A 27953-nucleotide genomic window follows, 5' to 3' on the forward strand; every position below is an offset into this window, starting at 1 on the left:
AAACAAGAGGACCATGATGGTCCTGAATCGCTCACCTGTCCCCACATGAACTGAGTATGACGTCGTTTTTTTTATTATTTGACATAGTGACCTAGTTTTAGAGCTCATGTGACCTAGTTCTGAACTTGACCTAGATATCATCAAGATAAAAATTCTGACCAATTTTCATGAAGATCCATTGAAAGATATGGCCTCTAGAGAGGTCACAAGGTTTTTCTATTATTTGACATAATGAACTAGTTTTTGAAGGCATGTGACCCAGTTTTGTACTTGACCTAGATATCATCAAGGTGAACATTCTCACCAGTTTTCATGAAGATCCATTGAAAAATATGGCCTCTATAGAGGTCACAAGGTTTTTCTATGTTTAGACCTAGTGACATAGTTTTTGACCGCAGTTGACCCAGTTTCAAACTTGACCTAGATATCATCAAGATGAACATTCAGACCAACTTTCATAAAGATCCCATGAAAAATATGGCCTCTAGAGAGGTCACAAGTTTTTTCTATTATTTGACCTACTGACCTAGTTTTTGACCACATGTGACCCAGTTTCAATCTTGACCTAGATATTATCAAGATGAACATTCTGACCAATTTTCATGCAGATCCCATGAAAAATCTGGCCTCTACAGAGGTCACAAGGTTTTTCTATTATCTGACCTACTGACCTAGTTTTTGATTGCACGTAACCCAGTTTCGAACTTGACTTAGATATCATCAAGATGAACATTCTGACCAATTTTCATGCAGATCCCATGAAAAATATGACCTCTAGAGAGGTCACAAGGTTTTTCTATTATTTGACCTACTGACCTAGTTTTTGACCGCACGTGACCCAGTTTCAAAAAAGACCTAGATATCATCAAGGTGAACATTCTCAACAATTTTCATGAAGATCCATTGAAAAATATGGCCTCTAGGGAGGTCACAAGGATTTTCTATTTTTAGACCTACTGACCTAGTTTTGGAACGTAGTTGACCCAGTTTCGAACTTGACCTATATATGATCAAGATGAACATTCTGACCAATTTTCATGCAGATCCCATGAAATATATGGCCTCTACAGAGGTCACAAGGTTTTTTCTATTATTTGACCTAGTGACCTAGTTTTGGACCGGACGTGACCCAGTTTCAAACTTGACCTAGATATCATCAAGATGAACATTCTGACCAATTTTCATGCAGATCCCATGAAAAATATGACCTCTAGAGAGGTAACAAGGATTTTCTATTATTTGACCTACTGACCTAGTTTTTGACCGCAGTCGACCCAGTTTCAAACTTGACCTAAATATCATGAAGATGAACATACTGACCAATTTTCATGCAGATCCCATGAAAAATACGGCCTCTACAGAGGTCACAAGGTTTTTCTATTATTTGACCTACTGACCTAGTTTTGGACCGGACGTGACCCAGTTTCGAACTTGACCTAGATATCATCAAGATGAACATTCTGACTAATTTTCATGCAGATCCCATGAAAAATATGACCTCTAGAGAGGTCACAAGGTTTTTCTATTATTTGACCTACTGACCTAGTTTTTGACTGCAGTTGACCCAGTTTCGAACTTGATCTAGATATCATCAAGATAAACATTCTGACCAGTTTTCATGAAGATCCATTGAAAAGTATGGCCTCTAGAGAGGTCACAAGGTTTTTCTATTTTTAGACCTACTGACCTAGTTTTTGACCGCACATGACCCAGTTTCGAACTTGACCTAGATATCATCAAGGTGAACATTCTGACCATTTTTCATAAAGATCCCATGAAAAATGTGACCTCTAGAGTGGTCACAAGCAAAAAGTTTACGCACGCACGGACGGACGACGGACGACGGACGCTGCGCGATCACAAAAGCTCACCTTGTCACTTTGTGACAGGTGAGCTAAAAAGTTACTAAAAATAAGCTATTTATAGTAACGTAAAAGGGAAGTAATTAAAAAAAATAAATATTGTAAGTGGACAAAAGAAGGATCTACCAAATAAATCTGTTGACATAAATGAAATCTCAGATCACTATCTTCATTAGTTATGGAGATATAACCATTTTAATTTGAAATAAAGGGAGGTAATTTGACATAAAATCAGTCCATAGCTATCTACCCTGCTTGTCTCAGTCCAACTAATAACAATAATGAAATTTTAAATAAGTCCTGTAAGTACTTACTGATATAAATCCATTTTGATTACAATCAGGGGAGGTAATCAGATATAAAATAACTCTGGAACCTATGATTGGATCTGATTAGTCATGGAATCCAAGATTTATTGTTGTTGAAGATATTTTGGAAGTTTGTATCAAATAAAACCATAAATGAAGTCTCTATATGGCTGCAAAAGCCAAAATAGCCAATTTTGGAACTTTCAGGGGCCATAACTCTGGAACCCATGATGGAATCTGGCCAGTTGAAGAAAGAAGCAAGATCTTGTGGTGATACAAGTTGTGTGCCTGTTTGGTTAAAATCAAATCATAAATGAAGCTGCTATTGTGCAGACAAGGTCAAAATAGCTAATTTTGGCCCTTTCAGGGGCCATAACTCTGGAACCCATTATGGGATCTGGCCAGTTCAAGAAAGGAACCGAGATCTTATGGTGACACAAGTTTTGTGCAAGTTTGATTGAATTCAAATCATAAATGAAGCTGCTATTGTGCAGACAAGGTCCAAATAGCTAATTCTGGCCCTATCAGGGGCCATAACTCTGGAACCCATTAAGGAATCTGGCTAGTTCAGGAACCGTGATCTTATGGTGATACAACTTGTGTGCAAGTTTGGTAAAAATCAAATAAAAAATAAAGCTGCTATTGTGCAGACAAGGTCAAAATAGCTAATTTTGGCCCTTTCAGGGGCCATAACTCTGGAACCCATAATGGGATCTGGCCAGTTCAAAAAAGGAACCGTGATCTTATGGTGATACAAGTTGTGTGCAAGTTTGGTTAAAATAAAATCATAAATGAAACCACTATCGTGCAGACAAGAAATTGTTGACGCACGGACGGACGGACTGACGACTGAAACTTTAACCAGGATTTTCTAAGTCCAAAAGGGGGCATTATTTGCCCAAAATACAGAGTTATGGGACTTGACCCAGTGAGGTTGGTAATTGATCTAGAAAAAGAAGAAAAAGTTTTAAATCTATATGCCTTTTGGTAATAGCTGTATGTACTTGCACGCAAAACTTTAACCAAAATTTTTTAAGTCCAAAAGGGGGCATAATTTGGCCAAAATGAAGGTCAGAGTTATGGGACTTGGCGCTATCAACTAGTTTTATAACCCCGAAGACACATGTGAAGTTTCAATTCAATAACTGCATTAGTTTTGGAGATAGTAACTTGCATGCAAGTCCAAAAGGGGGCATTATTTGCTCAAATTACATGTCAGAGTTATGGAACTTGACCCATTGAGGTTGATAATTGACCTAAAAAAAGAACAAGAGGGACATGATGGCTCTATATCGCTCACCTGAGTATCATTGCTGTAACCAAAAACAAAAAGAAAAAAATTCTTACAAGGTACAGATATGTCAAAATACACCTAAAAATTGGAGGTACCATCCACAGAAAAGTGGTCTCAGTTTTTCCCTATGGCCAATAATAAAAAATTTACTAAATAAGCTATTTAAAGTAACATAAAAGGAAAGTAATAAAAAAAAATATTGTAAGCGAACAAAAGAAGGATCTGCCAAATAAAAACAAGAGCACTGCAATGCAACGCAAATGCAGAGCAATATTCACATAAAACAAAGTCATATGACCTTTGACCCCTAAGTGTGACCTTGACATTGAATTTAGCCATCCAAAACATGCACTCTGCACATCCTTTCAATGAGTGAACATTTGTGTCAGGTTTCTCTGAAATCCATCAAGGGATTCAAGAGTTACAGAGCGGAAGGGAAATTGCTAATTAACACACAGACGGACACCGAGGCGATAACATAATACGTCTCTGCGGGCGTATAAAAAAGAATTGAGATCTTATGGTGATACAAGTTTGGTTAAAATCAAATCATAAATGAAGCTGCTATTGTGCAGATAAGGTCAAAATAGCCAATTTTGGCCCTTTCAGGGGCCATAACTCTGAAACCCATTATGGGATCTGGCCGGTTCAAGAACGGAACCAAGATCTTTTGGTGACAAAAGTTTTGTGCAAGTTTGATTAAATTCAAATCATAAATGAAGCTGCTATTGTGCAGACAAGGTCAAAATATCTAATTCCGGCCCTATCAGGGGCCATAACTCTGGAACCCATGATGGGATCTGGCCGGTTCAAGAAAGGAACCAAGATCTTATGGTGATACAAGTTTTGTGCAAGTTTGGTTAAAATCAAATCATAAATGGAGCTGCTATTGTGCAGACAAGGTCAAAATCACTAATTTTGACCCCTTCAGGGGCCATAACTCTGGAACCCATAATGGAATCTTGCCAATTCCAGAAAGGAACCAAGATCTTATCGTGATACAAGCTGTGTGTAAGTTTGGTTAAAATCAAATCATAAATAAAGCAGCTATTGTGCAGACAAGGTCAAAATAGCTAATTTTGGTCCTTTCAGGGGCCATAACTCTGGAACCCATTATGGAATCTGGCCAGTTCCAGAAAGGAACCAAGATCTTATGGTGATACAAGTTGTGTGCAAGTTTGGTAAAAATCAAATCATAAATAAAGCTGCTATTGTGCAGACAAGCTCAAAATAGCTAATTTTGGCCCTTTCAGGGGCCATAACTCTGGAACCCATAATGGGATCTGGCCAGTTCAAGAAAGGAACCGAGATTTTATGGTGATACAGGTTGTGTGCAAGTTTGGTTAAAATAAAATCATAAATGAAACCACTATCGTGCAGACAAGAAATTGTTGACGGACGGACTGACGACGGACAAAGGGTGATCACAAAAGCTCACCTTGTCACTATGTGACAGGTGAGCTAAAAAATAAGTTTCAAAGCTATATGCCTTTAAATGATAGCTGTATGTACTTGCATGCAAAAACTTAACCAAGGTGCGACGCCGACGCCAGGGTGAGTAGAATAGCTAGACTATTCTTCGAATAGTCAAGCTAAAAACAGATTAGTGGTTTAGGATGAGATGTTGTTTGAAGATTTTTCTATTTTTAGCTCTATGTGCAACTAAGCAGAAACATTTAAAAGACCTGGTATGCAAGGAACATCCAAGTCAAGTTTTATCACCTTCCAACACACAGATTCAGAGGAGATGTCATTTAAAAAAATTGAAAAAATGTTCCAACTGAAACAAAATTATAAAGAAATATTATGGGTATTATGGGTGTGACATTGAAGTGACACTTTTATTCAGCCTGTGTTTATGACAGTGGTTTGTTTTACACATGCACCACACGGATACAGCTAGAAGTCACTTCTCCTTATAGAAAAGTGGAGCGGCTTCTAGGTGAAAAATAGAGTGTTTCCTTCAAATTAAATTTATCATTTCTGACTCTATATACACCCCCCACCCCAGCAAGCTTGTGAAGCAATTTGAAAAGATGGCTATAATTTTCTTGTTTATGGATAAAAACTCTTGATGTGACATCATTTTCCATGCAATGAGTTTTACTTCATTCCATATTCCATAATTCTGAAAAAAAGCTGTTTTCAAAAATTCAAGCAGACGCTGGTAAGTATCACCCGCTGAGTTTTTATAATATTTTTTGCTGCTATATCTTGCTGCAACATATAGCAACAAAAACAAGAGGACCATGATGGTCCTGAATCGCTCACCTGTCCCAACATGACCCAGTTTTGAACTGAGTATGACGTCGTTTTTTTTTCTATTATTTGACATAGTGACCTAGTTTTTGAGCTCATGTGACCCAGTTTTGAACCTGATCTAGATATCATGAAGATGAACATTCAGACCAACTTTCATACAGATCCCATGAAAAATATGGCCTCTAGAGAGGTCACAGGGTTTTTTCATTATTTGACCTACTGACCTAGTTATTGATGGCACGTGACCCAGTTTCAAACTTGATCTAGATATCATCAAGGTGAACATTCTGACCAATTTTCATGAACATCCATTCAAAAGTATGGCCTCTAGAGAGGTCACACGGTTTTTTTCTATTTTTAGACCTAATGACCTAGTTTTTGACCGCAGCTGACCCAGTTTCGAACTTGACCTAGATATCATCAAGATGAACATTCAGACCAAATTTCATACAGATCCCATGAAAAATATGGCCTATAGAGGGGTCACAAGGTTTTTCTATTATTTGACCTACTGACCTAGTTTTTGAAGGCACATGACCCAGTTTCGAACTTGACCTAGATATCATCAAGGTGAACATTCTGACCAATTTTCATGAAGATCTTGTGAAAAATATGGCCTCTAGAGAGGTCACAAGGTTTTTCTATTTTTAGACCTACTGACCTAGTTTTTAACCACAGTTGACCCAGTTTCGAACTTGGCCTAGAAATCATCAAGATGAACATTCAGACCAACCTTCATACAGATCCCATGAAAAATATGGCCTCTAGAGAGGTCACAAGGTTTTTTTATTATTTGACCTACTGACCTAGTTATTGATGGCACGTGACCCAGTTTCGAACCTGACCTAGACATCATCAAGGTGAACATTCTGACCAATTTTCATGAAGATCCATTCAAAAGTATGACTTCTAGAGAGGTCACAAGGTTTTTCTATTTTAGATCTATTGACCTAGTTTTTGACCGCAGCTGACCCAGTTTCGAACTTGACCTAGATATCATCAAGATGAACATTCAGACCAACTTTCATACAGATCCCATGAAAAATATGGCCTCTAGAGAGGTCACAAGGTTTTTCTATTATTTGACCTACTGACCTAGTTTTTGATGGCACATGACCCAGTTTCGAACTTGACCTAGATATCATCAAGATAAACATTCAGACCAACTTTCATACAGATCCCATGAAAAATATGGCCTCTAGAGAGGTCACAAGGTTTTTCTATTATTTGACCTACTGACCTAGTTTTTTAAGGCACGTGACCCAGTTTCGAACTTGACCTAGATATCATCAAGGTGAACATTCTGACCAATTTTCATGAAGATCTTGTGAAATATATGGCCTCTAGAGAGGTCACAAGGTTTTTCTATTTTTAGACCTACTGACCTAGTTTTTGACCACACGTGACCCAGTTTCGAACTTGACCTAGATATCATCAAGATGAACATTCTGACCAACTTTCATAAAGATCCCATGAAAAATGTGACCTCTAGAGAGGTCACAAGCAAAAGTTTACGCACGGACGCACGGACGGACGCACGGACGACGAACGCTGCATGATCACAAAAGCTCACACTGTCACTTTGTGACATGTGAGCTAAAAAGTTATAAAAACTCAGCAGGTAATACTTATTTAGCACTCAATAAAAATGAAAAGTAATTTGTAGAAAATTGCCCGATGAAAGTCAGTCTGCAACCGGTCATTTTGTAAATATTTATAAACAAGCAGCTTACGAGTCTTTCTTTTACAAACTGAGACCAAATAATTGTGTAGTAAATACCAGCTGACCGCTTAATTATTCAACAACTTGTTGAAAACACATTCAAAAACATTGTTTTTGCACTCGCACATGTTGACAATTATCGGAAAGTATCAAAGATGTAACCGCGTCGTTGACTGACTGAACACTGTTACGTCTAGTTTAACGAATAATTTGATTCCCTGTCACAGTTCTCGCGAAAATCTCACAAGTACCTGAAGTAGGCGGAGCTTAAATCATGCCATCGGCATGTGAATTCAACTCGTCTTGACACGTAGCAAATTGTAAACAGTGTAAATTGCGATAATTTGCGTGTGCGGATCAAAAATAAAGTCTGGTTGCTTGAATTTTGGCTCTTTATGGACGAACAATGTATTTTCTGTCAAATTTTTTACCCGTGCATTGTGCCCGAGGAATTTTAAAACTTGCGTGCAAGTGACTTTTATGCGTTAATTACGCAGATTTTTGGGTGAATGGGAATGCTGATATAGTCCATTATAGTCATAAGAAGCAGACAGGGGTCAGGTAATAGTCACTGCCTGGTATAACCTCAGATTCTAGAGGTACGGATCCGATCCACTCCTAGTCTAAGCTTAGGTTTATATGCAAACTGTCTAACTTGTTTTAATTTTTATATCTTGTTTTAATGGTGATTCTTAATATTTGCAACTTTTGTCTGTGATACCTAATTTATTGTTTGCCTTGTTGCCAGGGTTGGCAAAAAGACGGGAAATACGAGACGGCGGAAATACTGGTAATTCCCGGGAAATACTGGGGAATACTCTTCAGGCCTTACATTTGTTGTAAATTTGACCCAAAAATTTTATCATACTAACTTCAGACAAGATTACACTCCTTTCAAATAGTCCAATTATACACTCCAAAATACAGGGGAGGTGTTACTGCTAATTGGTACTGCTATTGACAGATTCTATTGATACAGAATAAACAGTATAGCCCCAAGCACTAAACTTAACCAGGCTGGTAACATTGCCCGATCGGGCTTATGACACAAAAAGTAATATTTCTTGAAAAATAATGAAGATATTTCTTTCAAACTTGGTCCATTTGTTAAGCATAACAAATGATACAAATTAGAATAAAAATAACTTGGTTGCCTTCAGTTTTGGTAGAATTATTTCCCCTTTTCAGATTTTTAAGACGCATAATTTTTGAAGTCCAAGAAAACAATGTTCTAATGCTAAGTTTAAAACAAAAAAGGGTTAAATGGCTTTCTAATGCTCTAAATTATTGCGCTAGTACATGAATGTAAGCATTTTACTCTGCTTTCACCTACAACATTATAGAGAAATGTTAGTCCTAAAAAAATTGCTCATACATCTGCACTAGAAACAAAGTATTTACCCTAAATATATAGAATAAAGGTATTGGCGCACAAGTTTGGAGCACTGGAAAGCCATTGAACCCTTTTCTGTTTTAAACATTGCATTAAAACATAATACTTTTGGACTTCAAAAATTATGCATCATAAAAATCTGAAAAAGGGAAGTAATTCTAACTAAACTGAAGGCAACAAAGTTATTTCTATCTTGATAATCATTATATGTAATGCTTAATAAATGGACCAAGTTTGAAAGAAATATCTTCATTATTTGTCAAGAAATATTACTTTTTGTGTCATAAGCCCGATCGGGCAATGTTACCAGCCTGTTAACTACCCTATTGGACATGTTTGTTGCAAATAAAGTAACAATACTTTGCTGTAAAATAATTCCCACCATTGTGATTTCACAAAACAGTGAAAGAAATTCATCAGTCAAACCTCTGAGCATTTATTCACTTTCTCAAAATACATGTAACTGCTTTTTATTTTTCAAAAGTACTTCATTCCGCTTTTCATCCTGTGACAGTTAGCATTAATATGAAGCCCAAAGATCCTGTGTGGAATTTTTATGATATCACAGAATCTGATGATGGTTCAAAACAAAAAGCAAAGTTTTACCAAATGCACAGCGCAAATAACAAATATGCGCGTAACAGGCCCTTCCCATCCGAAAGATTTTCTTCTGGATACTACAATCCTTTTTGCTATATCAAATTTCAGAGCAAAAGGCAGGTATTTTATAAAATAGTTTGTCAGAAGAATAGGATTTAACATACATTCAATAAATTAAACAAGACCTGGTAGAATAAAATCCGAAGAACTGTGTTTTATTACAAATTTCACAACTTGATCATGACATTCGTCGACAACTTCAGGCGGCGTATTCAATTTGCTATCTGTGATAAACACGGTTATTAATAAAACCCGGACCGGCCCGGCCCGGCCCAAACCACGGAAATAGCCGATTCTGATTGTACGGAAACCACCGGAAACTTACGGACGGAAGGCTAATATAATTACGAATGATATCGTGTCAATATCAGTTTACATATTTAGAATTTAGTAAAAAAAAAAACACTGAACTTTATGATGCCCGCGAGGAACTTCTTTGATGAATGGGTTAAAACTGCGTGTTCTTTCTGGTTGCAAAAACGTCTTAATATAATTTGTAAACTTGTACACAGGAAGTCGTTATACATAGCGTTGTTTTGACGAGCCTTCTAATTAGTTCCCGATATTTTGTATCGTTATCATTATATACTATTTTATAATCACGTTTTGTCCAACAAGTTGTTATATTTCGAAGAAAGGAATTCCTCTCGGGCCTCAAAGAGTTTTTATTTCACCTGTGCATTCCCAAAGCCTAAATAATTCTTTGTGTCCGGTAACATGCCTAAAAAAATAGGTAGTAAAAAGGCAGGATTTTTTTATACTTTTTTGTTCAATGAGACTTTACGGAAATTATTTTTATGTCAAAAAATGAATACGAATAATTTCTAATATCACTGACAATTTTTAAAGAATAGAATGAGCAGTTTTTTAAAACTTGTTATTAAAAAGTTTTTAAAAAATCTCAAAGACCATAAAACATTTAGGGTCATGTAAAAAAAATAGGATAGGTCGGGATACCGATTACGCACGAAGAATACAGCGTTGAATATTGAAAAGTTTTACACACGGTACCCCATATTTTTAAAATATTCCTGTATAAATATATAGAAACAAATACTGAGATAGGTTTGTTCACGCAGTATTCTGAGTATCTCTTGAACTTAGTCGACTGAATTGACGTACGATGAAAGTCACAAATTGAATATATTGTGGTACATTGCAGCTTGTGGCATAGCCTTTGCACTTTCGGTAATCGATTTCATATTCGGCAGGTTGCTATAATGTTTTAACATATTTTTTTTTTTAAGTTTGCAAGTAATCTCTGAATAAACTGACTAACTTAAGTTATATTCAAATTAGTTCAAAACTATATAGAGTAGAATCGAGATACAAATTTTACCTTTTTTCATTTTTGTACAGATGTCTCGTAAACCGGAGGTCGCGGGGTCGAATCCTGTCAGCGGACTTTGACCGTGACTACAACAGTCCCTTCTTTCGGTGCGAGTACTGGTTACTTTCCTGGAAGCAGTCATCGAGTGTATTTCACATTAGTTGGTGAACCAAAACTCGACGCGAAAAAGAAATCTTTTAAATGGGAACAAAATTACCATTTAACTGCACTCAATATACAGAACGATTCACACTGTTCCGTGAAAAAAGACCAAGTAAAAACTTGTTAAGGTTCGTTTGGATATTTACCAATGCTCTACACTTTCAGATTATGAATTTAGATACTTCAAAATTAAACTTCAATGGTTAGACATATCTTGCAAAACTTTGCAATTTATTTAGGTTGATTTGATATATTATTGTATACAGAATGCCTTTTCAGTCAGTTTGCTAGTGCTCGGCATTTTTGATACATAACAACTGAAGAATCGTTTGAGTCCGCTAATCATAATTTACAAATAAGTCTCGAAAAAGCAAAATAAAACTTTGAACGGATGTTGTTTCTTCAAATCTCACAAATTTCTTCATTAAGATTTTTTGTTGTTGTAAATTTATCAATATCACAATGTACTGCAGACGATTTACTCTAACACTGCTTACTTTACTATGGTTACGTGACCACACCGGAAGTGAACTGTACTTTGATCTATATTGAGCAACTTTAATCGCATTCTGAGACCTTACGTTTTGTGAGTTTTTCATTGGTAGAACTAAACCTATTGTAATTATGCAAATAAAACTGTTGCTCTGCTTTTGTATATACCGAGTAATTGTATGATAGTTTGCAGTTTTTTTACGAAAGATCTGAGTGTAATTCTTCAGCTATAATTGGTTTGTTAAACTGCCCATGTGTGGCCAAATCCATAAAGCATCTCAGAAAAGTTTTAACCTCACAATTTTTTTTTCAACTTTACGGTAAAGAAAGTGTAATGAGCGGGATTTTCCAAAAACAAGTTGCATTCTTCATAACTTGTTTAAATAATAGTAAAAGTTGATCTTCACCCGATATTACATTGTATTGAAACTCCTTACGCAAATCGCGTCGAGAAATCACATTTTAGCTCAACCCTAAATATATATAGTTGTGACGTTTCTGTTTTACGGAGATAATTTATTTTTTGGGTTTCCATTATATCCAAAAAGTAATTATGTTTCATTTGGTATAACTGGCCCATTGAAACCTATATGTTTTCAAATGGAATGACTAAGTAGTGTGTTCTTTTTTTCACAAATACAATTATGATAAAAAAAAAAATGAATTGTAATATGAGCGAAAAATAAACAGGGATCTCCTTCGTTTTCGCGGTATTGTCTTAATTTTCTCCTACCCTATTTTCACGCGCAGCTATTGCACACTCAATTTTTACATACAAATACCTGTATCTAAGGGAAAAATAAGTTAATCACCACAAAAAAGTTTACAACAGCATAAATTTCATTTAATTATATTCTTATTTTGTTAGCCATTTTCGATTTCTTTCCGATCTTTATTGTTACGCGTGTATCCCTGAATACATGTTACACACAAAAGCGGCGTAATGAAAAACATAATATAGTACTTATTATCAAACATTTTACTGGTCGTTCGCCACTTAGTATGTACCTTTTATTTTCTGAAAATGTTCCTGAAATGTTTTTGAATGAAATAAAATTATAAATGACTATCAGGTCCATTTTTATGCTGTGGTGCTAGGAAAATTTTGATTGTGCATATCAAAGTCCCGACCAACTTAAAAGTCAGAATTAGCCGGGAAAGAATTATTTCCTGTTGTGGCCTTTAGGATTTTAAGCCCATTTTCGTTAACATTTTATTATACATTTACATTTTAAATACTAAATTCTTTCTCTAAAGTAACTTACAATTGTCGCATTGAAAAATATTAGTCACGGATAGAGTTATTTGAGGGATCACTCTCTCAGGAATACATTATTTATTTTATTATACCGAAAAAAATAATGAAATGATTTATTTAACATTAAAAAGTTATTACTTACCAAATAATGAAGACAGAATTAAGGAGACTTTACTAGTAAGCACTTAGAAATTGTCGCGACTTTGCTGTATAAAAATCATTACTTTTTGATAGGTATCTATAGTCTTGAGGGTACATAACGCTGTATTTATGGGCATACTTCAACTAAATCAGCAGCAGTAACATTCGAAAAGCGGCGATAACTACGGAACATATAATGAGAGCACTCATTTTCTTAGTAGTTAGTAGTTAGTTAATTTCCAATCTGATGGTGATAGTTTCAGTTTGATATTTGATAAAAATTGTTTTCAAAATGTTGCATGTAGAACAAATCATTCAAAAGCAGAAAAGAAAAATAGGCCGGGTTCACACATGTATGAACACAAGATAAAGTAATTTAATCCTATGTATAAATAAGCGCATCATCTTTTAATCAGTACGAAAATATCGATCTCTCATAGGGAGACATGAAAATGTAATATCATATGCGCAGAAAAACAAAATAGCGTTGTTGTGCATGTGATATGAAATTATTGTTTTTATCATTAAATCTATATTTATAGTCCTTTCCATTGTTCTAGATGTAGTCACATGTTCAACGATAAAAAATCGCATTTTCTCGAAGGCAGAGCCAAACAATGCGACGTCGTATACAATTAACCACGAAAGATGACCAAAGACTGCAGACATTTGTATCTAATGTTTATACTTATGGGTAGGCTGGATCTGATAATAAAACAATTGTCGTTTTTATGTGTGGTCGATATGTGGATTTACCGACCTGTTAAAGCGATATCAAGTCTATAAATTCGCCCGAGGTTGATATTGCTTTTATCAGGCCGATAAATCCACATATGAGCCAAGCCATGAGAAAACCAACATTGTCTATTGCAATTAGTTTTTAGTTTATACAAATTTGTTTTAGCTCGATTGTGATGAAAGCTTCAAGCTTATTGTAACCACTCTCGAGTCCGCTTCCTGGAAAAACCAGTACTGGTGTCATATGAGAAGTCATGGTCGTGACCCCAGTGGGGCTCGAACCCACGACCTCTGGATTGAGCGGCCAACACCTTATCCACTAGACCACCGCTCCCTATTGCGATTAGAGAAACCGTTAGCAAACAGCATGGATCCTGACCAGACTGGGCGGATGTTGGTTTTCTCATGGCGCGGCTCATATCGACCTCACCAAAAGGCAATTATTGTATAATATCACATGCGCAGAAATTGAAAATAACGATTTTGCGCACGAGATATAAAAACGCTTATGATATATTATTCAAGTTAAACTAATGGGAAAAGTGCATTGGACATTGTGTGGGTATAATAATTTAACATCTGAATTGCACACATTTGTAATCCATGCTTTAAAATGTTCATTTTAAAAACAAAAAAGTTAACATTGTGTGAATAGTTGTATAAGCATATAGCAAAAGCATAGTTCGTAGTCCGACCGGACCGGTTTTTTTTTTAATTCTGTGTTAAAAGATATGCTAGAATTATTTCAAATATAAAAGAAAGAGAAATCAAAAATTAAGTAATCTAAAAACAAAAATAACGTTACATCAAATTGTTAAAACATGCAAGTTCATTGCTATCACTACCCTCCCATTTATCCGTATTAGATATTTACCGTTTTTTTTATTGTTTTGTTTTAAACAGACTGAGCGGGCATGTTCGTGGTGTGTGTGTGGGGGGGGGGGGGGGGGGGGGGGTCCGGGTTAGAAACTTTGCGACCGATCTTTCATATTTTATACTCCAGTTCATTCATTTCTACAACTTACTGTAACTTCGGGTATCATCTCCATACAAAATCACCCGGTTTGTTTAAAGCTAAATCATATGATTTATCATTTGAGCAACATTTTATGATATTCTTTTTTCAGTTTTCTTGTATTTCAGGAACAAAGACCTATTACATAGAGTTATACCTCTTCTGGAAATGTTTACTTTGATATTTTTTTTATGAAATTTTGTAATTGCCTTCCTTTAATATGAAAAAAAAATGTAAAAACAGCGCATAGCTTCGTAGTTCATCTATTTTCGAGCTATCTTGGTTGCGCAACCGAGATAGGCAAAAGGAGTATAATGATAATTTCATAAACTTACATTTCTAGTTAATTTTCGCAAAATATGTATTTATCAATGCAAATGTTTGACAACCTTAATATAAGAGTGATTATATTCATATGTTCCCTAAGACAAGATATTTTCATTAAATTAAAACTTAATATGCTAAAACGCTATCTTGGTCGGGCAACCAAATTTTATAAATACTTCCAGTGCACGGTATAGACCCTTTCGCCTTACTACAAAACCTAGTGTCACATCGTTAGGTGTGAAATAACGACGTACATTTAACTAGCCTGTCCAGTTCTGTTGAAAGTATCCTGCAAACTGCTATCTCGTGTCTGTCCGGTACACAAAATGACACATAGACTGCCGAACGTATTACTTGTTTGATTGAGTGTGATTCAAATACATTTGTATCTTGTTATTTTAGGTCTTTGCTTATGTCAAGTGCAATACTTCATCAAACATACGTATCATCAATATTAAATACTTTGCTTCTACTTTTGTAATAATGAAATAAAATACACATAATTGCCTTGATAAAGATGACGGTATCACCATTCGTAATTATATTAGCCTTCCGTCCGTAAGTTTCCGGTGGTTTCCGTACAATCGGAATCGGCTATTTCCGTGGTTTAGGCCGGGCCGGGCCGGGCCGGGTTTTATTAATAACCGATAAACACCAAGCGGTAGGCCTAAAGTACGAAAATAAGGTTATTTTCGCGAAAATAAGATTGTTTTACGAAAATAAGCCATATATTTTTTATTTCTTTATTTTTTAAAATTCTTTCTTTGGTTTCTTAAAGACTATATTAGTATATGCTTCCATACGAAAAATGAGCGATTTTTATCTAATAATAAAGAAATAATCATCATTTATATGCAAACCGCGCTGATTTTACTTACGAAAATAACCGTAATAAATGCGAAAATAAGGCATATATTTTATGTCAGTTCTTTTTTCTAAATTCTTTTTTTAGTTTCTTAAAGACTATATTAGCACATTCCTCCATACGAAAAATGAGTGATTTTTTTCCAATAATAAAGAAATAATCATCATTTATATGCCAACAGCGCTGATTTTACTTACGAAAATAACCGAAATAAATGCGAAAATAAGCTATTTCTTTTATATCAGTTTATTTTTTAGATATTTTTCTTTAACTTTCTTAAAGACTATAACAATACATGCCCCCATACGGAAAATGATTAGTTTGAATCTTATAATAACGAAATAGTAAGCATTTATGTGTCAGCCGCACTGATTTCAATTACGATAATAGCAGTAATAATTGCGAAAATAAGCCATATCGTTTAAACTTTTTTTAAAAATATCTTCTTTTACTTTCTTAAAGACTATAACAGTTAATGCCTCTATGTGAAAAATCAATCATTTTTATCTTTTAGTGAGAATAACGGGAATTATTAACGAAAATAACGGGAATTTGGTATTAGATTACGGGATTTTAACTACTAAAATAACTTTAATAAAGTTACATATTTTAAATCTCTTTTTATTATTTTTTTTTTTATGAATGATACATGCATCTCATTTCAATGGGTTTCATCCAAATATAAATATTTGTAATGTTATTCAAAGTAGTTTATGATGTTAATATTTACAATCATAAACAGGAAAACGTTATATTTATATATGCAGAGAGATGCAGGTTTCGCATTTTAATAAACGGGAATAAGAATTACTTTTTTTGGTGAAATTTCCGTAAAATACATAGAAAAATAGTTTATATCATACAAAATAACGACTTATGTCTCTTTGAAATAATATGGTATATAATAATATTTCTCTCCATTGTTCCCTTTAATTGCTACTACAAACAACATATCACTTTTGATTGGATTATCACACCTTGATTAATTGTTTGTTTATATAAAGCACGTGTATATTATATTATCAAGCGATTGTGCTGACATCGGGTAACGCTTTGGTGTATATACTTCAAAGAAAAGTACGACTATTGTGAAAATATTTCTTTCTTCATATAATTGATCACTATCTTATCATTAGTCTACCAAATTTCAGTAACTTATTTTCGCATATAAAAAGTTATTTTCATTACGATTTGAGGTATGTTAATAAATTTCGCTAATTATTTCATAAAATTGTTGGACTAAAATCATTAATTTTCGCTTCATAAGTGTCTTATGATCGTATCTATATAATGATATAAATTCAAGTTGAATTAGATAAAAAAAAAAAAAATAAAATATAGCTTTTTTCACATATAAAAAGTTATTTTCGCAAGCGATTTTGACGCATGTTAATTAAAATCGCTAATTATTGGACTAAAATCACTTAATTTTGCTTTATAAGTGTCTTTATAATAATATAAATTAAAGTTCATTTAGATATTAAAAGAATAATATATAGCTTATTTTCGCACAAAAAAAGTTATTTTCGCAAGCGATTTTGACGCATGATAATTAAAAATCGCTAATTATTTCATAATTATCGGACTAAAATCACTTATTTTTGCTTCATAAGTATCTAATGATCGTATATATATAATGATATAAATTAAAATTGAATTAGATAAAAAATAAATAAAATATAGCTTATTTTCGCATATAAAAAGTTATTTTCGCAAGCGATTTTGACACATGTTAATTAAAATCGCTAATTATTTCCTAATTATTGGACTAAAATCACTTAATTTTGCTTTATTAGTGTCTAATGATCGTATCTTTATGATGATATAAACTAAAGTTCATTTAGGTAATAAATAAATAAAATATAGCTTATTTTCGCACATAAAAAGTTATTTTCGCAAGCGATTTTGACACATGTTAATTAAAATCGCTATAATTTCCTAATTGTTGGACTAAACTCGTTTAGTTTTGTTTTATAAGTGACAAATGATCGTCTCTATATAATGATATAAAATAAATTTTAATTAGATATATAATAAAAAATATATGGCTTATTTTCGTAAAAAAATCTTATTTTCGCGAAAATAACCTTATTTTCGAACGTTAGGCCTACCCAACACCAAGCACACAAGCAACAGGCCTAATCATGCTAAATTTTGTGCTCAATCTAAATTTTTCTTCTTCTTTTTTTACGATAATGGCCGCATTTTAATTACTGGTACATTTTGGCCATGCGTACAACTGTTTATTAATTTCTTGTTTAAAAATTGCCGCTTATGGTCATGTTTACTAAGTGATGCTATTATTGTCCAATAGTATCGCAATTTTCCAAAAGATATACCATCATCCCTCCGCTTCTACTACTATCTTCTATCTATCTTCCGTAACCGTCAAACCCCTTGCGGGGACGTAGACGTTTTGCGCGTTAAAATCATAAAGAGAAAGAATATAGTGATAAAAATTTAGAGTGGAAGAAACTAAAAAATAACTTTGGTGAAATAAAAAGGTTAAAACTTGAGTTTGCAGGATAACTAGGGCGAGACATGTTCAAGGCTGCAAACTGCGGCACTGAACTGCTCTAGGGTAGGGAGGAGGGAGGAAGTTGGTTTCAATGATTCACAGTTCTCGGAAAATAAGAAAACTTGTAATAGTCAGATCATGGTGAATCTTATAGAAGAGTGATAACCTAGAATCTATATGCCTTAAATCCATTCGACGAAGGTTTAGGGAGTGTAGCATATCTGTTACACTAGAAGTACGGTTGCAGTCAGTCTTGATCCAATGGGCGGTTCTCCTTTGGACGCTTTCAATTTGGTCTATCTGGGTTTGGGTGTGGGGCGACCATACCTCGGAGGCATATTCTAGCTGGGGTCGGACTAGAGTCTGGTAAGCAATGGTCTTAATGGGTTGGGATTTGACCTTAATGTTTCTTCGTAAGAACCCTATCTAGGTTTGGTTAGCTTTTTAGGTTGACCTATTTATGTGATTGTCCCATGATAGGTCATTTGAGATATCCACGCCCAGGTATTTAGCTGAGCTGACCGATTCAAGTTGGACTTCATGTATGTAATACTGGGTAGGGATAGGATGTTTCCTTCTAGTGGCATGGATCACTTGACACTTGGAGGGGTTGAACTCCATATCCCACTCCAACTCCCACTTTTCTAGAAGTTTAAATTATAAGTACCCATTTTTTAACTAATTTATTATTATTATACCAGATTTATATAGCGCCCTTTTCATGATAAACACGTTCAAAGGCGCTTTACAGCAACTTCAGCCACAGAGGGCGCGAAATCATCCTCTACTAGTACAGACACAGAGCGATCTGCCCAGAGGGACAGAGTGAAATAAAACCCCCAGAACAGACAGAGAGAATGACCATATCCATGGGAAACAACTCAATATGTAATATTATTAATGTTGGCTTTACCTCCCTTTAACATTGATAAAAAGTTTGTTTCAGCTGATGTTCTTAGATGTATTTCCTTGAACAAACATATTCTAAAGGTTATTTTAACTGTATTAACATGTCTATTATATACATATATTCAATAAATGATACAAATAAATTAATATTCTAGGTGTCTTGGGGTGTTTTGGGGTGTCTTTGGGTGTCTTGGGGTGAAAAGACCTTCCGCTCATTAATAGTCACTTGTACATCCTAAGTGATCCTTAGTGCTTCCTTAGTGGTCCTTAGTGCCTCCTTAGCGGTCTTTGATGCCCCTTAGCGGTCCTTATATAGATTGGTGCGGATGGCCTCGGCCAGAATTGGTGGTCTCTGACCAAATTTTAACGACTTATCTCCCTTATTAGCTCTTCAAATAATGGCGGGTGTTGTATTCGATATTGATGCTTGGCAGTCAATTTTGCTTTGTTTTCTGTTTGCTATTCTTTATGTGGGGAGTCTTTATGTGTGGAGCGAAAGTAGCAATAAAAGCAGGTATAGCTGTTTCAGAAGCGATCAGTTCAAGTTACTTATTTATTGATTTTTATTTTATCAAAGTGAAAAAATAAGGAATTTTATTTCCACGTTTTATCGATTTGGTTAGGGTATAGCAGGTCAGAGAGATGGCCTGTTTGAACCAGGCTGGTCCATTTGACCCATAACAAGACATGTACACTTGGGCCTAATGAACCATATTTGTGCCCAGGGATGTGGAATTCCTATGTCTGACTCGGGACTTTTTGACGGCGGACAAGTGAATTTTCGCATTCCGTTTGTCTGTGGACAAGCACAAATTTTCTGGTTTGAAATAAAAAAGGAAAGAATAATTTAGAAACGCTGAACAGTGCTTCAAGGTTTTGGAGTCTATAAAAGAATTTGACGTATGAAACGGATGTTTCACCAGCCGAGGGCCTCTCGATTTCTTAAGTTTTGGGAAAACCATACTGCGTCTAAATTTAGCATCTCTTTCTCTGCATTCTGATTTGTTCCCTGTCATGCTCTCATGTGATTTTTGCACACGATATCTCGGCGAATAGAAACTGGAAACTTAAACAATTAATCAATTATCATAAACTTTTAGACAAATTCGTTGTGACAACTTCGTCTACCAACAAAAATGGAAGACAACATTCAAAGCACAAAGCACACACTAGTACGAGACAGGAAGTATGATGTTTTCTGACAGTCAGAATGTTTCATGCTTACTCACATGGCTTCACATGGCATGATGGGCAGTCTTTTAGATATTTCTGTTAACTGTTCGACAGCCTCGCAGACGAATTCAAGCTAAAGTGTCAAAAGCTTATTTTTTGAAACAGCTACAGTATTACACTTTACTATGTTTGCTTTTGTAACTACTTGTAGATTTTTGTCCAAAATAAAGAATTATTTGCATGCTGAAATGTTGAAAATCCGGGCAAGTAAGTTTTGACTCTGGACAAGTAGATTTTTAAGTCTCACTTGTCCGTGGACAAGTGAAAAATATTGAGATTTCCACACCCCTGTTTGTAGGGCTGTCATTGATTGGGTCTTTGTCATATCGACGATACTGAAATACTGGAAGACAGATATCGACAATACATCGATATATCGATTATTAAGTTAGTGTAACAACCTATTTGATCATGTACATGCTATATACCTTCTTGTTAATGTTATTTTTAGTTTAATTGCATGCCTTTCATGTGTTATATTTGAATTTATATATTTCCCCATACAGGTAGTGCCGACTAGTTGGAAAAGACTGCTACGGGACAAGTTTAGACATGACCTTTATTGACAACTTCCGTTACTTAGGGTGCATTTTTGCAGGCAGAAAAGTTGTTTTAGAGGGTCTGAGTGTTTATCTGGATAGTTTTTTTTCTCTGTGTAAAATATCGATTTTTAAAAATGGGAATCGATAATCGATCGACCAAAAAATATCGTTGATACATCGATATCGTTTCTATTGATGACAGCCGTACCTGTTTGTCATAAACTGATAAATATCAAATTTTGTTGAAATACTTGTATAAATGTGTGCTTAATTCACAATCTTGTTTTGGTGTGTACGTTTACTTCTGTGCGTGTACTTCGTGCTCAGACAAGCTATATAAGCTGCCTTGACTAGATTTTTGTCGCAGAACGAAGAGAATATAGAACAGATTTAGAACTGTCAGTAAAGCAAGAGTTACTTGCATCAAATTTACGGTAATTTTCAACTTTTATACATTACCCTCGAGTAACCAGTTTCTGTTATAGTAAGGAAACAGCATGCAATTTCGTGACTAATAATTGTATAACTAAAACTATTTTGCTTAGAAATAAAGTAAAAATCATTCCTCGTGTCATCCCCACAGTTTCAAATCGTATTTTGTGTTGCTTACTGATGGGCGCTGTCATTTTTAAACATCAACCGGAACTGACTTCTATTAAGACTGGTAGAACAGTTTTTGTTACCTTTGCGAAAAAAGTGTGGGGAATCACGTGACCCAAAATGGTATGGAACACGGAAATCAAGATGGCAGATTTTTGACTTTTTTACCAATTTTCAAAGGTTAGTAAAAACTACAGCATCTATTTCGCTCCTTTTATAGCGCAGTCTATGCGCATTTTAATGCTTTTTCCAGCGATGTATGTGTCTTGTCTACGTTCTCTCTAGTTTCTAAGTTACCTTTGAGGTTTTGACCGAAGCGAGGATAATTTTCTTTAAAAACACAATGGTACGATACACGTAATTACTCTTTGCACACAAAAATCTATGTAATTTGCAGCTGTTTTAACTTGTTTAAATCTGTAACTGTTAGATCTTTATCATAGAGTAACTATGCACAGGGTTTGTTAATAATTGTTCGCGAATTCTTGAGAAAAATCGACAAACTATCGAAATGGTACGCAACACATGCTATGATACGCAACACGTGCATGTGTCACCAACGGTGATTTAACTTCAAATTTGTGTCATAATTAATTTACTAACTGTTTCAAATGTTGTTTTCAGTTTTTAAGATCGTTCGGAAGCACTGCAATCATTATTTATGTTTAAAGAGGTGAGCACGCTAAGACTTTCAGGTTTCAAAATTACATAAAATGTTTATTTTATTTCAGAATGGCGCAGTGATCTAATCTTGTATACTTTTCCTTTACAGACATGGCCAGACCTAAGAAGAAACCGGGTCTGACACTTGGGAAAAAGAAGTGGTAAAGAAGCAAAACACGAATGTCAATAACTTTCCAATTGCAGCAATCCGTCAAGCAATCACCAGCGAGAAACCATCTAAATCACCTCTGTACAACTCATCTCCAGCAAATGAAAAAAAATAAAAGTGAATTTGGTCACCTGTCGTTTCCAAAAAACAATTTACAATAACTCCCGATAAAGGTCTTCAAGATCACTTTTTGGACATGTAGAGGAAAACAGTGATACCAGAGACGATGTAGAACATTTCTTAAACACTGAATTACTGTGTGAAGAAATCACATGTTCGATACTGCAAGCAGAAAGAGACTTCCTGTGAAAAGAAAACAGGGAACTGTTAGTACATCAAGGAACGCAGTTCAGAAAGGAGCTCTGTGTATAAGGTGGGAGAAGGCTAGGACGAATGAAATAAAATGCTACCGATGAAGAGGATGGAACTGGACTGAGAAGTGCTTATGAACGAGAAAAGAAATAGTTACGATATCAGTACCGAAAATAAAAGGAAGATAATATAAATACAACTGGAGAAAAGAAACATTATTTGAGTACTTAATGTGAAAGGGAATGTGATATAAATATACACTAAATGAGAACAAATACCGGAAGTGAAATAGATACTGAGTGAAGAAAGAACCGATGTTTTTAATAGTAAATGGTAGGGAAAATTTGATACATTCAGTAAACAATGTGAAAACAGTGTGATTAAAATCATGGGGCTAAATTTTATGCAAAAGGACATTATGTGATATAAATTGACATACTAAATGGGAATAGAAAGACTCAATGACATTGAGAAAAAGAAATTTTAAGAAGTTTAAATTTATTGTTGGAAGTTTGCTGTATAGATTCTGTATAGATAATGAAAATGAGCTTTGATAGCTTTTTTGTCAATTGAAAAAATGATATGTTCTTTTTCTTTGCACACGTTTTTGTGACAAAATTTTGTTTAATTATGTTTTTAATTGCAATAAAGAAGTAACCAAACTGTTATTCAAGTTTCTAATCACTGTGAAATTGAAAAGATAGAGGGTTTATGTTATAGCCCCACTAATACCAGCCTCTTTATATGAGAAAACTAGGTAGGATCTTGTGTTGGTTCTTCCAAAGCCTCTTTCTGCTCGTAAGTATCTGGAATACTGTTTCAATGGACAATATAGCCACCAAAAACAACGTCAGTTTAAATGATTATAATTATTTATTAATTGTCCATCTTTTGTACGTAAATATAAAATACGTATTTAACTTGAACTCCTGGTTAAATCACACTTTACTCACACATAAATAATACTTGAGCAAATTGCAAGTATATATATATATATATATATATATATATATATATATATATATATATATATATATATATATATATATATATACGGATTTACAAAACTGAAACTAGAAACAATGTCAAAATGGTGATACCGTCACATAAAAATGCCAACAATAAACATAGTAACACAAAATCCTTAAAATCGCGAGAAGAGTATTATAAAACAATTACAGATATACAAAGACGATGTATTCGCTCCAAAATATCACTGTGAAAAACATACCCCCTTGGCCAGACCCCCATATTAGTTACGCCCATATACAGTATTGTACATTCCGAGACATAAAACAATCGTACATAATGTAAAAGCTCACTCAGTTCGTAAACATGGTGTGGCGGGTGAACATTTTAAAACGTGATCCAATGAAGACTGTTTATTTTGTATGATTGTTTTATGTCTCGGGATGTACCATAACATTAAAATATACTGTACAGGGGGTAGCAGATAATGTTGGCTTGGCCAAGGGGGATAGGTTTACCAGACCCCATATACAAAATGTAGTGTAGTATTTTGTTCAATGAAACTGAAAAAAAAAACGTTTTCTGTTAAATGTTTCCATGAAGAAACTATCGGAACTATCGACTAAAACTGCGTCAGAAAGGTATATAGTAACATTTATTTAGAGTTCAATAATTAGTTCAAATTTTAAATGATGTTATTTGTTACTAAATGTTATGAACACTAGCAAATCTGGTACAGCAAAGTTTTATCAAATATGTTTAGGGTGATGCCAGCCCTTGATCTGACATTCCCAATACGTTCTCTACCCTATTTTTGTATCCGCTCATAAAACAAATAAACCGTCCTCCAAACATTCTCCAGCCAAGTATCCAAACATCTTAGTTTTGTTCGAGTATCTCATTTGTGTTGTATTAGTGCACCCAAACCAATAAACAACCTCCATCCACGAAACAACATGAATAAAATGCTATACTGTTTACTGGGATTTTTTATCTTTAGCCAATTTTAGAAATTTTATCATTACTTCATCAAGTCCATCTTCCTCTTATAATACCGAGAAAACTTCTGACAATAAATTTTCATTAATTTCTTCATCAGTCACATCAACGGGGACTACATTGTCTGTATTATGCAGCTCTTCACACTTGCAATCCAGTGTTTAAGAAGTGCTCTAAATTGTCTTTAAATATCACTGTTTTCTTCTACAGGTCCAAAAAGTGATCTTGAAGACTTTAAGTTTAATCAAGAGTTATTGTATGTTTGTATTTTTTTGGAAGCGACAAATGACCTAAATGCCTTTTTTCTTCAGTTTGCTGGATATAAATTGTAGAGTGGATTCAGATGGCGTAAGCAGTCTTTTTGTTTGTTTTCTCGCTGTTGATTTCCTGGCGCATTGCTGCAATTGGAAAGTTACTTTGATATTGATATTCTTGTTCTGCTTCTTTATCCACTTTTTTCTCAAGTGTCAGACTCCGTTTCTTCTTAGGTTTTGCCATGGCTGTAGAAGAAAAGTATACAAGATTAGAAAACTAAACAACTGCGCATTTTTGAAATAAGATTAATAGGTTTTATGTAATTTTGAAACATGAAAGTCTAAGCGTGCTGACCACTTTAAACATAAAGATTGCAGTGCTTCTGGACGATCTTAAAAACTGAAAACCACGTTTGAAATAGTTCAATAGATTAACTGTGATGCAAATTTGAAGCTAAATCGCCGTTGGTGACACATGCAAGTGTTGCGTATCAGACTGCCAACAGTTAGTACGTGTTGCGTATCATAGCACGTGTCGCGTACCATTTCAATAGTTTGTCTATTTTTTGCAAGAATTCACAAAAAATCATAAAGAAACACTGTGCATGGTTACTATATGATAAAGATCTAACAGTTACAAATTTAAACAAGTACGAAAAGCTGCAAATTACATAGATTTTTGTGTGCAAAGAGTAATTACATGTATCGTACCATTGTGTTTTTACAGAAAATTATCATCGGTTCGGTCAAAACCTCGAAGGTAACTCAGAAACTAGAAGAAACGTAGACAAGACACATACATTGCTGGAAAGAGCATTAAAATGCGCATAGACTGCGCTATAATAAGAGTAAAATAGATGCTGTAGTTTTTACTTACCTTTGGAAATTGGTAAAAAAGTCAAAAATCCACCATGTTGATTTCCGTGTTCCGTACCATTTTGGGTCACGTGATTCCCCACACTGGAAAGGGTTGAATTAAACAGAATGAAAGGTACTGCGATAACAGAGATCCTAGAACATTCAGAATTGATTTGTTTTCTATCAATTTTGACACAAATATACTGTTATGATTTCATTTGCATACACAAATTAACACTCTTATATGCCTTGCCAAGGATGGAGAATACTGTCTGAATTATTGTTTTGCTAGAGGTGGGCTTTTATAAACCTACAACGATTTTATATGGAAGTTTACAATGAACAATCTTATCTATTAATGAATATGACTGTTACCTGTGTATCGATAGCATGCTTTGACTGAAACAAATGAGCATGACCTTCTTATTAAGCAACAACAATACTTCAGGATGTTTTACTCTGTACAAAACTCTCTTCGAGTCTCTAACTATAAGGAAGTACCTTTTCCCTCCATTTCATTAAATTAATTAAAGCTTTTGAACCAGTCTTTCAAGACCGTGACTTTCTTATACAAAATGTAAACAATCGGCTGCAACATGTCATTTTAGGGAAGCCTCGATGTATTATCTATAATTTGATGGAAAAAGTAAGGTGAATTATTGCATGAATATGTTTATACTATTTCACGAGTATGGAAAGTAAAACTGTTTTCTCCGCCTCCAAGTACTAAACTGGGCATTTTTTGGGTGCAGAAAATGGCTTGACGTTTCTGAAGTTGGCTTCCAGGTTATGACATCAGAAAACACAACAGTGCGCGAGCTACCTGTAAATTTTCCGATATCACGAAATGAAGGGTATCACGATTTGGGGTTACTCGAGGGTATTTGACTGTGTTTCATCAGTTGGCCGCCATTTTACAATTTTCCCAGCTGTATTGTGATCATGTGACTGAAAGTAGTCTTTGATGCTGGTGAAAGCAGGGAGATAACCGAAATAGTACAAGGGAGAAAAATATTGCCATAGTTGTAGTTACATGTATGGATGCAGAGGGATACGAATATGTGGTTTCATCTCAAATCAGCGGAAGTCAGTATGTTTTCCTCCTCCTTTATCTCTCGGATTTTACAAATGGCCGAAATAAAGATTTTCCAACTATTACATTATTTTATTCTAAGATTTTTGTAAAATCTATGGTGACTTAAGTGTACAAAATAACGTACCTGTTTGCAAAGCGATTCGCAGATTGTTATGTCAGATTCATTAAAATGTATTTGCATAGCATAGATAAAAGTTCAGTAAACCTTAAAATGTCTTTACCATGATGCGAATATCCACATATGATTGTTAGCCCTCTTTTAAAACCAAAAAACTGTGCGTCTTACGATTTATCATGGTTCATTAGCCCTGTGTATACATGTCTTATTATGGGTCAGTTGAACTATCCTGGTTCAAACGAACCAGCCTGGTTCAAAAAGGCCATCTCTCTGACCTGTATAGCGGATGTTATAGTATAGAGGATAGGTCAATAATTTTGGCATTTAGACTTAAATGGTTATATATTTATCTCATCCATTTATTGGCTTGCACACTGACATTCATTTTAAGGCCTATGCTATTTTGAAATTATGAATAAGGTGGGTGGGGTACATGAAATTATTTCTGAGGAAATTTCAAAGTTACTGTAAAACAAACGTTATTCTAATGTGACAATACATCAAAAGCATGAAGTGCTGAACTCTTACTTTAATTAAAAAAGTAAAGTGGGAAACGTTACCAGTATGTTCGTGTCACAATTTTCGGGGTAAGTATTCCATGTCATCGTGCATAACTGCGAAAAACTATAACATACATAATAAAGGTAAACTATCCATGTAAATGAGCTGAGAGCTATTTTTAGTTCATCTGATTTTTTGAAAAAAAAATGATGAGTTATTGTCATCACTTGAGCGGTTGTCGGCGTCGGCGTCTGCGTCGGCGTTGCCTGGTTAAGTTTTATGTTTAGGTCAGCTTTTCTCCTAAACTATCAAAGCTATTGCTTTGAAACTTGGAATACTTGTTCACCATCATAAGCTGACCCTGTATAGCAAGAAACATAAC

At 34.7% G+C, this 27953-nt stretch overlaps 2 protein-coding genes across 4 annotated transcripts in view; one reads left to right on the forward strand and one right to left on the reverse strand.

The window, feature by feature from the left end:
- The window catches only part of LOC128555584 (cyclin-K-like), a 29466-nt gene extending 19736 nt beyond the window's left edge, over positions 1-9730 (reverse strand). For 2 of the 3 annotated variants that reach the window (XM_053538346.1, XM_053538335.1), the window contains exon 1: positions 9607-9713. The gene's annotated coding sequence lies outside the window, so the exon portion shown is untranslated. Of the gene's footprint in view, positions 1-9606 lie in introns of all 3 variants that reach the window. The other variant, XM_053538340.1, reaches the window with a different exon arrangement.
- Positions 9731-19652: 9922 nt separating this feature from the next.
- Positions 19653-27953, forward strand: part of LOC128555593 (CAAX prenyl protease 2-like) — a 35802-nt gene continuing 27501 nt past the window's right edge. The window contains exon 1 of the mRNA XM_053538353.1: positions 19653-19771. Coding sequence (XP_053394328.1) covers positions 19656-19771 — 116 coding nt within the window. The 5' untranslated portion in view covers positions 19653-19655. The remainder of the gene's footprint in view (positions 19772-27953) is intronic.

The sequence above is a fragment of the Mercenaria mercenaria genome, chromosome 1 (assembly GCF_021730395.1).
Source record: "Mercenaria mercenaria strain notata chromosome 1, MADL_Memer_1, whole genome shotgun sequence".
Lineage (NCBI taxonomy): Eukaryota > Metazoa > Mollusca > Bivalvia > Venerida > Veneridae > Mercenaria > Mercenaria mercenaria.